Genomic DNA, 13,479 nt, shown 5'->3' on the forward strand with positions numbered 1-13,479 from the left:
AAAAAATGCTTTGCTTCTAATGTGGTCTGCATTTTTGTATGCAAGTTCAGTGGTTTCAGTTTTAGTGGTTTATGCCTATATCTCTATAGCGGTAGCACTTTACAATAAGGTGTATTTATTAAAGGGCACCTATTATGTTAATTTTTGCAATATGTAATATAAGTCTCAGGTCTGTTCAGAAGGTGTCTTTGAAGTTTCTGCTCAAAATATCTTATTATATCATGTCCAAAATGCCTCAATTTGGGTGGGAGCGAAAATCATATCTGTGCCTTTAAATGAAAATGAGCTACTGTCATTACTCTCTTACCAAAAGATTTTCAGTCAAATCTGATCTGATTTCTGTGAATACAGTGTGAGGCAATAGTTTCTCACTATTGAGATATGGCAGACCTCGTACAACTAGCTAAGGGCGGGGTTAATGTGACATCACATAAAACAAGAGAATCGAAAAAGCATGTCTAATAAGACTGCTTTAGTTTAATGGAGATTAAAAAGAAGCAGTGGGTGTTTTTTATTGTTGGGTGGTTGTGTTCACACACACTGCCACACATTTATGTCCACCTTGTAAAAGTGGTTTTTGCATAGCATGTGCCCTTTAACATTAGTAAATGCATTAGCTAACATGAACTAACAATGAGCAGTACAGTTTTTCAGCTTTAATGCCAATGCACGTTAGTTCATTGTGCAGTAAAGTTATCAGTTACAACGGTTGATCTTAAACATGCCTAATCTGAAATTAACATGAACTAAGATTAAAATACAACCTTACTGTAAAGTGCTACATGTATAACATTTAACTAGAGTTGTGTTTTTTTTTAGATGTAGTATCTCTTAAAGTCTGTTAAGTCCAAAGTCCATGTATTCATTTGCACTGTAAGAAAACTTTAAATGCACTCTTGTGTTTGCTCACACTCCAGCAATAGTGTAGCTGTGTTATCCATTTGCCACCAAATCGGCCTTGTGTTTTGTTTTGTTTTGTATGCTTATGATTACTGATTTTTTTTCCTGCCCTTTTAAGGGTTTTGTGCCAGCTAAAGTGTGCCATTCAGCATACTGACAATACCCCAGTTGGAGAAAGCTTTTATCATACTAACCTATTAATGGCAGCCAAAATGTGGGTCATCATCCAACAGTGTGATAGCATCCATGACATAGTCCAGAGAGGAGTATTGACCTATGCTGTGGAATGTAGTGTGGTTTACTTCATAGGTTTTTCTTATGGGCTGGGATTGAAAGCAGTGGAATGCTGTATTAAATATTTACTTCTGAGTTTAGTGTGTTTAATCGTAACTGTGTATTACACTGTAGCTTGCATTACTAATCCAACGTACAGTAAACCACTTTTGTTTAAGGAAATTATGTGGAGCTGTGTTGTTATAATCTGTGCATTCCATTTGTGAATCTCACTGATCCAATCATCATTAGCATTTCAAATCTTATCTAAGCAATGTTTTCAGGTGAGTTAGTCTGTATCACGTCCTTAGCTCTGATATAAGATTATCGATTGTGATTTTTCTTCTCTTAGATTGTTTTTTAATTTCTATGTAAAGCACTTTTTTACCTCTGTGTATGAAATTTGCTATACAAATAAACTTGCCTTGCCTAATTGTTTTCTCTGTTTTAGGTTTCTACAGGGTCAGAAAAATGGGTAAAGGATGCATCACCGCCACCAAGTACTTCCTCTTTCTATTCAACTTAATTTTCTTTGTAAGTCTCATTTATTTGCTTTTAAGAACAAGTTATGGTTCGTTAAGTTCAATATTTTATGTCGACTGTTTGAACTGTGAATTGCATTTAATCTTTGTTATCATTAGTAATGTGTGTTTAAGAACCAAGACTAACAACAGAGCTATAGTATAGACAAACTATTCTTCACAGGTTTCTCATATGTCCCAAGATTTGATTTACCTCTCCCTTCAGTTCTCCTCTGTTTTTTTTTTTTTTTTAAATAATTTATACCTTCAGCTCTTTTATAGCCCATGTCCTAGTTTTCTTAACACGTAGTACAAAACTGATATTCTGAGTCTGTGATATCCAAACCTTTCTATAAATAAGTCAACGCTGTTTAATGTTTTCCAGACAAAGCCACATGTGTTTCAGCTGTAGGTATTTTATAGCAGTCTTACATTTGTCTCGTACAAGAATGCACTTTTAATTACCAACCAGATGAAGTGTTTGCCATTTGTTACCACAGCAGTTGACTTTTCTCAGTTTAAGAAACTGACTGCACTTCCTTGTCCTTATTGGTGTTGTTCCATGTAAAAAAAAAATTGTGTTGATCCAAGTTTATTCTGTTCACACAGGCATGTGCTCGGGTTTAAACAGAGACAAAAGATTTGTTTTATTCATAATATAATTTATACCTTCAACAAATAGTCTAGTTTAAATTATAACCAACCACATAAAATGTTAATATAAATATTTGAGTTTATAAAAAATGAATATTCGAGTATTTGTTTATTTAATTGACATTAATTAACTCTTTCCCCGCCAGCATTTTTAAAAAAAGTTGCCAGCCAGCGCCAGCATTTTTCATGATTTTCACAAAAGTTTAATGCCTTCCAGAAAATGTTCTTCTTTAAATATATAAACAAACAATATATCAGATGAAAGAACAGACCCTCTGCTTTCAAAAAAAAAAAAATGTTTCATCCTACCTTCATTAGTTCTCTTGTAATCACCTCTCAAACATGGGTAGGTTTCTTCAAAAACACCACATTTTAAGCAAAAAGCTGAGATAATTCCATTTTTGTGAAGGACTTTTGATAGAGATCAGATGCAGAGCGATCTTTAAAACAGACACAGAGTTCTTTCTCTTTCACGTGAGGCGCTACTTCCGGGTTGTATAAGTTGCCAGTACCTGGTGGATAATAGCGGTGTTGCTGAAAGACGGAAAATCTCGTCATTGGTGGGGAAGCGTTTTCTCTTAATTGACGAGATACCTCGTCAATGGCGGTGATAGAGTTAAGACATTCATTTTTGAAGTTTTAAGTAATTTTCATTTTATCACAGTTTCACAGAAGGCTTATAATTAGGAAATATCCATAACAAGCTAAGTTTATATTCTGTATATTGTGACATCATGAGAGGGCGTGTTCTAGAGGGCAGATACATTGCCCTCAGATGGCTGAAGCAAGATGGCCGTCTGTTAAAGACTACAAATCCCAGACTGCCTGAGAGTACAGCTGCAGCTAATGAGACCAGCAGCAGTCCCTGATAGGGGGTGTGAGAAACTGTTGAGTGTGTGTTTGGCTTGGAGAAGGACATGTACCTTTGTGAATTAAAGAAGACTAAGTTACTTTATAGCTGAAGAGATTTAAGTTGTAAACCCTTTTGTTAATTATTAAACACACCTGCATATTGAAGAGACTGTTGAAGTGATGTTTTTTGGAACTGACACATCTAAAAGATCCTAAACCACTCACGCTGTCACAATATATAGTAAAAAACGTTGTACAAAAAAATGGCATTAAAAGCCCATGCAGAGCTAGGCTGAGTCTAAATTCTTGGTGTTTTTTAAAACAGTCATTAGTATAAATTCAATACTATTCGATCTTACAGAAAGTGTAAAGTTTGAAGACTTGACAGAAAGCACGCTCTTGTCATGTAAACAGACTCAAAAGTGAGAGCCCGAAGCGAACGAAAAAACATATGCTCCATAACAGCACAGTTGCTATATGAATATCTTTTTATTTAGTTTGACATGTTTTGTGTATATGTATATATATATGTGTATATGTATATGTATTATATAATAATTTAATAATTTAATAGAATTATTAAATGGAATTGCAAAACTAACGTAACAGTTCAGACCTACACGACTCGTCAATGTCGTACTAGTCGGTATGGTCAAGCAAACTGTGAAATGTTTTGATAGCACCACAGTGTTTACACAGCAAACTATTTGGTGCTGCTAACGGGGCAGAAATTGCAGCGATCACACTTATAAGAGTTGAACATATGACAACAACAACAAGAAAGAAGGATCACGCTGTGCCGTGGAATGTATACACAGAGGGGAAATAGTTTGAGATAACAGCAGCAGTTTTGCAGATTATAGTGCAGTGGCGATGGCTAGGACAGTAAGCCGTACACCCCAGCATGTAAACTGAGAATAAATGGAAGCTCTTCCGAATGGTTTTAGCAAAGCCCGTGGTGAACTCATGCTACATCCGCCGAGCTCCCCCTACCCTCCTGTGCTGCCACGCAGAGACACGGCTCAATCAGTCCCAGATGTTAGCAGAGAGCAAAGGAGAAAGAATCTGGAATCCCATCAGGGAAAAGCTCAGAGCTTTCTACATGCCAGAATTACACACAACACACACACACACACACACACACACACACACACACACACACACACACACACACAACTTTCCGGCCTTAAACATACAGAGTTTCCATTTTTAGCTCTCTCCAAGAGATTTGGAGCGAACAAGTTGCAGATTATAAATTGAAATGTGGGGTCCCTGTTTTCCCTCTTGTTTGCTTGCTTGATTGATTCTTATCCACGCTTTTCTACAGATCCTTGGATCTACGATTATGGGATTTGGACTGTGGATCCTCCTAGACAATCAGAGCTTCATCGCAGTGTTGCGTAAGCATCTTTACCTGTATTCATGAAATGTCTGATATCAAAATGTGGGACTTTTAAGAAGGATCTCTTGACAGAAATGCAATAAAATATACATAACTATATTATCAGTGGTTTATAAAGACCCTACTTACTGAACTGTATTGTTTTCATTACCTTTGAATGAGCTGTTTTTATCTATATACTAGGGCTGCTCGATTATAATCTTGATTATTTAACACATTACTTAATGACTGTTAAAACATGACTGCACGCACACACACAGTTCAATGCATTTGTTTAGTGTCGTTGCAAAAGCCTACATGTGTTAAGCAGTGACACCTTGTTCAGAAGTGCCTTATAAACACATCTGCCCACCATACGTGAGTCATATTTTAAACACGAGGGATGATGCTTCAACTCAATTGAAATGCATATAACTTTACAAACATATACAGGATTTCCTATTTGTGTCGTAGTTGGAAAGTGCAGATTTTGACACCCCCCACACAACAGCTTCTCACTGAGAAAACGTAGAGAAGAGTTTGTCTTATTCTCTCATTATTGAACTCTTCTATTAACTTTTAAATTAAACCTCCCGGGCTTGTGAGTCATTTCTCAGACCCACTTTTACAGCGGCATCTGGTTTGCTTTTGTTTCATGAGCGCCTTTAGTCTCTCGTCTTAAACGGCATGATTCAGGCTTTCGGACGAGTATCCGTGATGGGTTCTGCATTTGTCATCACCCTTCCCATGCATGGACACACAACTGCTCGTATCTGATCTGTTTTCCATCCCAGAGGCCATTGCAGGCAGCTCTGGGTCACTGGGTCTGTGTCTTACAGATGTGGCCAAGTAGGCCAGAGCCACATGCTCACAGTTGGCCCCAGATCATCTATTGAGCTCAAGGCTCAGTGTAACCATCCAAGGCCTGTAAGCTCGAGCCAGGCAGGGCAGTGTGTGACATGGGACGTCTGAGGCAGTCTGCAGGTGCTCTTCACACAGGGCTCTTTTAGCAGCTCACTCATTTGTATGCATCACGTCACTGCGCGGATCATTTCGTATTAGTCATTGGAAACCACAAATTGGCCCTGGTGATTTTATATATATATATATATATATATATATATGAAGAGTTTGGTTCCAAAACGCAATAAATCCATTTTGACAAATTTCGGTAAAAACGTGTTTTCTATACCAAGAAAGTGACAAGATGAAAACCAATATTTTCTGTTATAAACTTTCACATAGCATCTTTGGGTTATAAAAACATAAAAAATTCAAATCCATAACTTGATTTTCAAAGATTTATTATAAAAACGAATTATTTTTTCCACAAAATGCAATAAATCCATGACACTTTTTTTCAAAATTCTATGAATCTATTCAATCAATGTATAAATGTGCATTCATTTTTGCCATTTTATATTCATTAAGTTGAACAGTTGTACAAATGATGTAAAAAAATAAACATTAATGGCATTAATCAAAACACTTACTTTGTCATATTAAGAACACTGTCATTGCTGCTGTTATACTTGACGTCGTCGCTTAACATTTTTCACAGCGATCAGCTGTGATTCTCGTTGACTTTGAGTAAAATTATGGAAAGTTTTTCATAAGATCCCCTGGGGTCTATGTGTTAGCACGAGAGAAGCTAGATGCTGTCGGGAGAACAAGCGATCGTCTCCCGAGTGCCTCTCACGTAAATTATTAGATATTGATGTCTTACATTTCTTTCCCGTCACAGAAAACCACAGGTTTATCAATGCTATTAAAGTATTATTTTGTTTTTGTTTGTTTGTTGATCACGAAGTACAAAGTAGATGAGGAAAACTAGGATTCTGTGTACTCAACGCGCCACCATTGTTTGTTAACATTGCGTGGAATGGTGCGCTGTAATTTGTGGAGTGGATTTATTGCGTTCTGTAAAAATGGAGGAGTGGCGTTTATTGCGTTTTGGGAAAAAAGGGAGAAAACATGACAGAATAACACAGCGGATATTGGATTTTGCGTAAAATTAAGAATTTACTTTTAAATACTGACCTGATATAATACTGATTTTGGCAGTAACTCATTTTTTTCAAAAATGGCCTTTATTGCGTTTTGGAACCAAACTCTTCAAATATAATTTGAAATTAAAAAAAAAAGATAAAGGAGCTTCGATTTAAAGAACAGTACTGCTTTTAACTTTTTTTCCCTGGAAAGCATTTTAAGGGCGTCTTGCAAAAATGCAACCCGTCTGACCCGATACATGAACCCTTTCTGAGGGACTGTGCCATAAAACAGTTTGTGTTACCAAAGAACCGCATGTGTTTGATGGATCTCGCAGAGCGGATTTTGATTTAAGAAAGCCCAGCCTCACACCAATGCATGATACCAACAACCATGAATCTGTCAACTTCTCGTATTCCTTCCTTTGCATGTCGTATTTCATCCGACTGACACATTCCTGCAGCGAACATTGGCTGTTTCTCGGGACTCCGGCCATGCGTATAATGTGGAGCCCTTTTCTCCGTTATTAAAAAAGAGGTTGTAGCACATCATTGTTTTTCCAATCCAGATGCCAATGGCCTTCACTGACTCACTAATCCCTGAAGGGTTTTCCTGTTTCCGTTAGAAACCATTAGACACTTCAACAGCATGGGGTGAACTGAGATTTACAGTACTGAAGTCAAAAAACCAAAAGCAGACACATGTCATATTCCTGTTTTTACAAGGTAACGTCCATTTGGGGAGATCAGCATATTAGAAACGGATAATTGAGTTTTTTTATCTTCTCAGCCAAATGTTTTGCCACTTTAACCACTGTGCTCGGTAAAGGAATTTTTACTTTACATTTATGTTTTTGTCAGACGCTGTTTCCAGTGCAACTTACAGCTATACTTTTTCAGTTTGCGTGTTCCCTGGAAATCAAAACCTTGACTTTTGAACTGCTCTATCAAGGCAATGCCCTACCAACTGAGCTACAGGAACACGCTTTTTTATTATTTGGCTGTTGTTTTTGTAGTTGTTATGGGGACAGGCACAAAAAAAGATCCTTGTCTCAGTATTTCCACCTCAAAAAATCTAGCTAACCAATAGTCAAACATTCAGATAAACTAAATGCTGTGCATCTTACTCACAGATTTTCTATACAATAAACCCCATTGCCTGAAATCAAAGACTCAGTCAACATTGTTTCATGAATTACTGATTTATTCCGCTGTCTGTGATCAAAGGTGTAAAAACATTCACTACCTTTCTGTTCCCAACCCTAAACTGCAAGTGTCTCCATCTTTTCAGGTTTGACTGCTTCATGCTTTTTCTCTGATCGTATAGCTCTCCAATCGTATAAAAACAAGGTGTAAATGCCCTCCAAAATATTTTCGAGATTGATTTAAATCCGATCGCTTAAACCACTTTAGGAGGTGGTCTGGGACCATAGACTGTAAAAAAAGATGGACGACGCGACGTCGCCTCCCACCATTGTAATGAATTGAAGCCAAAAATGTTCGACCACGGTCGCCGCCATGTTAGGTAAAAACGTCAGTTTGGAGCCAAGGCATGCGCAGAAGGAATCGTCCGTGGAGCCAGAGGCGGAGCCGCAGTATCAAACTTCTGCCCAAACGCCCGCGCGACCAATTCAACCACGCCAATCATAACGTCACGCCCCGTTTCTATTGCATCAAATTACATGCTAAAATGAAACTTACCACAATAATGAAGACTTGAACATATACCAGCGTGATAAAAACTACTTGAAAGGACCAAAACCATCTATCGGAAACTTTTATTGGAAGTGTAAATATTTTTTTTATTTAGAGCAGAGTCCCATTCGTTTGAATAGAGAGGGCAGGGTTTATGACTTGTACTGCAGCCAGCCACCAGGGGGCGATCAAAGAGCCAGAGGCTTCACTTTTCAAAACTTATGAGGCACACCCGCCTGGGACGCATTTCAGATGAAACTGGACAAGTGTAAATACATCTGGTTGATGAAACCACATATGTTAGCGCATAAATCCTCCCAAATGTAAGCACGTCACCCGGAAGTTACCCGACAAAGAGGCAAACAAACAAAGACGAGGCGCTTAATGCTTAATGGAGCAACGGCAGCGGGTAAAAAGCTTTCTAGAACCAATAAAAGAGTCCAGTGACGAACTCGAATGATATTAAACAAAGAAATTCAACTTTGAGAGAGAGTTTTGTGAACGCTTTTCCCCGTCATGGACATGTAGATTAAATCATTGCGCCGTCACTCCTGCTGCTTTGTACTGTGCGCTCCAGCTCATGCCGAGCAATGAGACGCGCGTTCCCTGCCCAACATACTGTACGGTACAACATAGTGCTGCCTTGTGTTGCATAAACATCGTCTTACTGTGGGTTCACACCAGACGCAAGTAGTTTACATACAAAGTCAATGCAAAGATGTGATCAGACGCATCCTCGCGTGGGCCGATGCGAATGACGCCGTTTGGTGGTGCTTTTGCTGTGAAAACACGCACGTTTTGCCTCTAATGCGTCTTCGCTAGGGTGACCATAGGTGCCATTCTTCCCGGACGCATCCCGTCCAGGATTTTGGGTTCGTCTTCCGAAAGTCGTATTTGGTGACGCATACGTCATAGAGGATTATTATTATTATTATTACAGAAAATCAACCGTTACATTTTAAGGTAAGAATAAAACTACGATTGTATATCTTATGTTTTTAACTGAATGGCGTATGCGATCAACAAATGCGACTTCCGGAAGACGCACCGAAATCCTGGACCGGATGCGTCCGGGAAGAATGGCACGTATGGTCACCCTAGTCTTCGCCCAAATTGAAAATATTCAACTCGAGCGAAAAATTCGCATGACACGATGAAAAATCCCGCGAGTAATCTAGAACGAGTAACTCGATGCCCTGCGTTTGGTTGTACACGTAGCATTAGGTCTTTTAAGAGGGAGTAATGAATAGTGTATATGCATTTTGCGCGGATTCCGCGTAAGTATAAGATCGTATTGATATCTGTTTTGCTAAGATGCATTTATGTGGCTAAATGTAAATGGAACAGTTTTAACATCCGATCAGAGAAAACACATGAAGTGACCTGGTTTAAAAAGACACGTTTGGTGAGCAGTGTACAAACATGATCCTAACTGTGAAAACCCAGCTAGCCATTTTTGTGTTCTATTGTTTTCTACATCAAATCATCCTCCTATATATCTAATATAAATATAACTTTGATATCTTTAATATTGACTATGTAAGGTCATATCAAAGATTGAAATCGTAATAAAATTAAACTTTGATGCTTCTAATCTCATAATCAGATCACGAGACACTGGCCTGGATTTCACAGGCAGGGTCACAAATATGAACTCACTCTGTTACTGTAATAATCAGGGTTGAGGGAGGTCATCGCGCGCGGTCAGGTCATCATCAGACAAGACTCAGTCTCAGTTCTCAGTCTGATGATAACCCTGATGATCAGAGCTTGGTTTCGTAATGATGATTACATCATGTCACGTGACCCACAGTCACACAATCACTCAGACGGCCCCACATGCCTCCGCTCCACACTGTGGTATTGTTTGCTTGGCTGTCTGTGCTCATGTTGTTTTTGCCGGGGATCCATTGAGGTATTTTGAAGCTGGACATTATTACAGAGGCTTCTTAGTCTGATGGTATGCATGAGTCTGACAGAAGCAGGACCAGAACACAGTATGGGATCTCTTCTCGGGTTAAGTCACAGAGCGTCACAACCGAAGTGAAGATTTTGAGGGAAGCCTGCCAAACACACCTCATTATTACAGGAATCCTCTTTAACCATAGACAGACACTGTATTTAAGAGCATTGAGCATTCGATTGAGAAAACACCTAAACCTGTTATTTAAATAAAATGTAAATCCGGATTTAGAAGGTGTACAACATCAGATTTTTTTAAAAGCCCTTGAAGCCATTTTTTGCACATATAAGATTAAGGTCTAAACTTACTATAACCATTATTTTTAGAGAATTTAAAACATATTTCCTATAGAATTATTAAATTTTTTTAGATTATCATTATCAAAAATTATCATTACCGCAACATGACATTAAATTAAATATATGCATTTACAAACTCATGTTTCGGTAATGAGAACTAAAAAGTTGTCTAGGTACTATTACAAACAAAATTTGAACTTTTATTTGGAGAGAAAAAATAAGAATTGTTTAGCCATCTTGAGTCTCACAGTCAATTATGTCCCTTCCAACAATGTTTTTTTTTTTTAAATGTTAGTTCCTTGAGGGCTTAAACAATGATTGAAAATTTAGTTTTAGTTGCGGAGGATGAGAAAATTGGTTTTGGACACATTTATATTCCTTATTATTGTCTCTACATTTACCAATGATCACCAAATACCACATGTTTCTTTACTGTAAATGTTTATAGTATAACATGCACTGAAGCTTTTTATTTTTTTAATTTTTTTTATTATAAATATTTCCATGTCAAAGAACCCAAATCCAGTAATGGACATGTTGCGGTAATGAAAAATGTCCCCTTAAATGTGGAAAAAACAACAAAATTGGTTTGTATGATGTCATTTGAAATCATGTGCAGAATAGTACATGAAGAGATGTTTGTAACTTTATGCTTCTTATTTTGATACTCTTACTTTGCATTTACTTTTTCGCAAGAATCACCCTTGTGTGTGTGTTTTTTTTAACTCATGATAACTTATAATAGTGTTTCTGGTCCTATGTATAAAATAAGAGCAGTTATTAAATCATTGCTCAACAGCTAATTCATGCATCTTCTTGTCACCAGGTTTCCAAAAATGATGATAACATGTTTTTATTGTGTCAATGAGCCATAGTGAAGTTAAGAAATGTCTTAGTTCCCTTTCAGTCGGTCACTACGACGTCACGTCGTGACCGACGAATTGGGAACTCGCTTAGAGAGACCAATCTGCTTCGAATACTACTAAAACGCCAATGAACTTGGCATTGAGATATTTGCATAATGCTGGCGCCGCCCCGCCAGGTGCGTATATAAGCAGCAGGTGCAAATAAGGAAATTAGCTTTTTATCGCTTCGAAAGCCGGCAGTATCTGCTACTGAGAAGCTACTCTACTCTGGTGGGATTCGATTGCTGAAGTTGGTTGGACTAGCAGTACCACAGCGGACGCTTCGCTTAATTCCACGACTCTACACCTGTTTGTTGTTTTGAGTTTAGTGTGTGCGTTGCCTTTCCCTGTGCGCATCATCAACTGAGCATCTGAGTGAATTTCCCTAAAAGAGTGATACGAGAGAGCTTTGTGCCTTGTTAAAGGCAGCCACTCTCTCGTATATCCGGACATCAGCGTCCTTTTCAGGATGGCTTTTCGTCCGTGCGATCTTGGGTGCGGCAAATACATGGGTCCGAAGGACGGTCACGAGCGTTGTCTTTCGTGTTTGGGCATCGAGCACGCAGAGGCAGCGTTCGCTGGGGGTAAGTGTTCTCACTGCGAGAACATGTCCCTTGTGGATTTGCGCAGACGGTTGTCTTTCCTCCGGGAAAAACGCAACCCTCGTCATGCGAGTGCTGAACGCCGCCACGGTGCGGCTGTGAAGCTCTCTAAAGACGACCTGCGCATCACTGTGCTGAGCCGAGCGGGGGATTCGTCCTCAGGCTCTCAGCCTCCTCATCCACAGCCGGTTGATGTGCCGATGGAGACTTCAGCGTTGTGTTCTACGATGTCTCTAGAATCCATCGTGCCGCCCTCCGGGTCCACCGACGCCGCAGCATCCGAGGGTGGGCCTCCTCCCCCTGACGTGGACCCCGACGCCCTTCCTCCCTCTGGTCGGGTTGGGACGCCGGAGTTCGATCCAGAGATGGTGGCCGTGCTCGCTCGAGCGGCGGAGACCGTAGGGTTAGAGTGGGTTCCCCCCCTCAGCCCGAACCGTCCCGCCTGGATGATTGGTTCTTTGGAGCTGCCCGGGTCTCACAACCCTCTCCACCGGTGCCTTTCTTCCCCGAGGTGCACGAGGAGCTGACTAGAACCTGGAAGTCGCCGTTTTCCATGAGATTACGGCCGTTTCAGCCTTCCCCCCTCACCTCCCTCACCAGCGGAGCCGCTAAGGGTTATACGGGGATCCCTCCCGTGGAGCGTGCTGTCGCGATGCAGCTGTGTCCGGCACACGCTCCCTCTTGGAAGGACCGCCCAACCCTCCCCTCTCGTGCCTGCAGACAGTCCTCCGGTTTAACGGGCGCTGCCCACCAGGCATGTGGAGAGGCGGCCTCAGCCCTGCACGCAATGGCGTTGCTGCAGGTTCACCAAGCCAAAGCCTTGAGGGATCTGCACGAGGGAGGACACGACTCGCCTGTCCTTTCGGAGCTCCGGGCTGCCACTGACCTGGCTCTTCGCGCTACGAAGGTGACAGCGCAGGCGATTGGTCGTGCCATGTCCACGATGGTGGTCCAGGAACGCCACTTATGGCTATGTCTGGCCGACATGTCGGATGCGGAGAAGAACAAGTTCTTGGACGCTCCAGTGTCGCAGGCTGGCCTCTTCGGTGAGTCGGTGGAGTCTTTTGCCCAGCAGTTCTCCGCCGCCCAGAAGCAGACAGAGGCGATCGCTCAGATCATGCCCCGGCGCAAGCGACCTGCATCTCGCCCTCCAGCACCGGCGGGCCCGTCTGCTCCTCGCCGAGGGCGCCCTGCGGCGGCTGCCTCCACCCCCCCACTAGAACATCTTCCAGGCCACGGAGGGGGAACAGCCGTCGGCAGCCCGCCCCGCCCGCCCCACCCGCTTCCCGTGGTAAACGGAAATCGAAGCGGCCCTGAGACGGGCGACCTGGAATCGGATGGGATCACTCTTCGGGAGACGGTGACGGCACCGCTCCCTCCACCGGTAGAGGGCCGGATGGAGAATCCTTGGTTTCGTTTTGTTTTTGTTCCGCCGGCTTCTCAGCC

The 13,479-nt window shown here is 41.0% G+C and overlaps 1 protein-coding gene across 1 annotated transcript in view; it reads left to right on the top strand.

Annotated features, from left to right (window-relative positions):
• The window catches only part of cd82a (CD82 molecule a), a 28,390-nt gene that overhangs the window by 4,632 nt on the left and 10,279 nt on the right, over positions 1–13,479 (top strand). The window contains exons 2-3 of the mRNA XM_065248849.1: positions 1,625–1,707; positions 4,528–4,600. Of these exons, the coding sequence (XP_065104921.1) occupies positions 1,645–1,707; positions 4,528–4,600 (136 nt within the window). The 5' untranslated portion in view covers positions 1,625–1,644. The remainder of the gene's footprint in view (positions 1–1,624; positions 1,708–4,527; positions 4,601–13,479) is intronic.

The sequence above is a fragment of the Paramisgurnus dabryanus genome, chromosome 2 (genome assembly GCF_030506205.2).
Source record: "Paramisgurnus dabryanus chromosome 2, PD_genome_1.1, whole genome shotgun sequence".
NCBI classification, from domain to species: Eukaryota; Metazoa; Chordata; class Actinopteri; order Cypriniformes; family Cobitidae; genus Paramisgurnus; species Paramisgurnus dabryanus.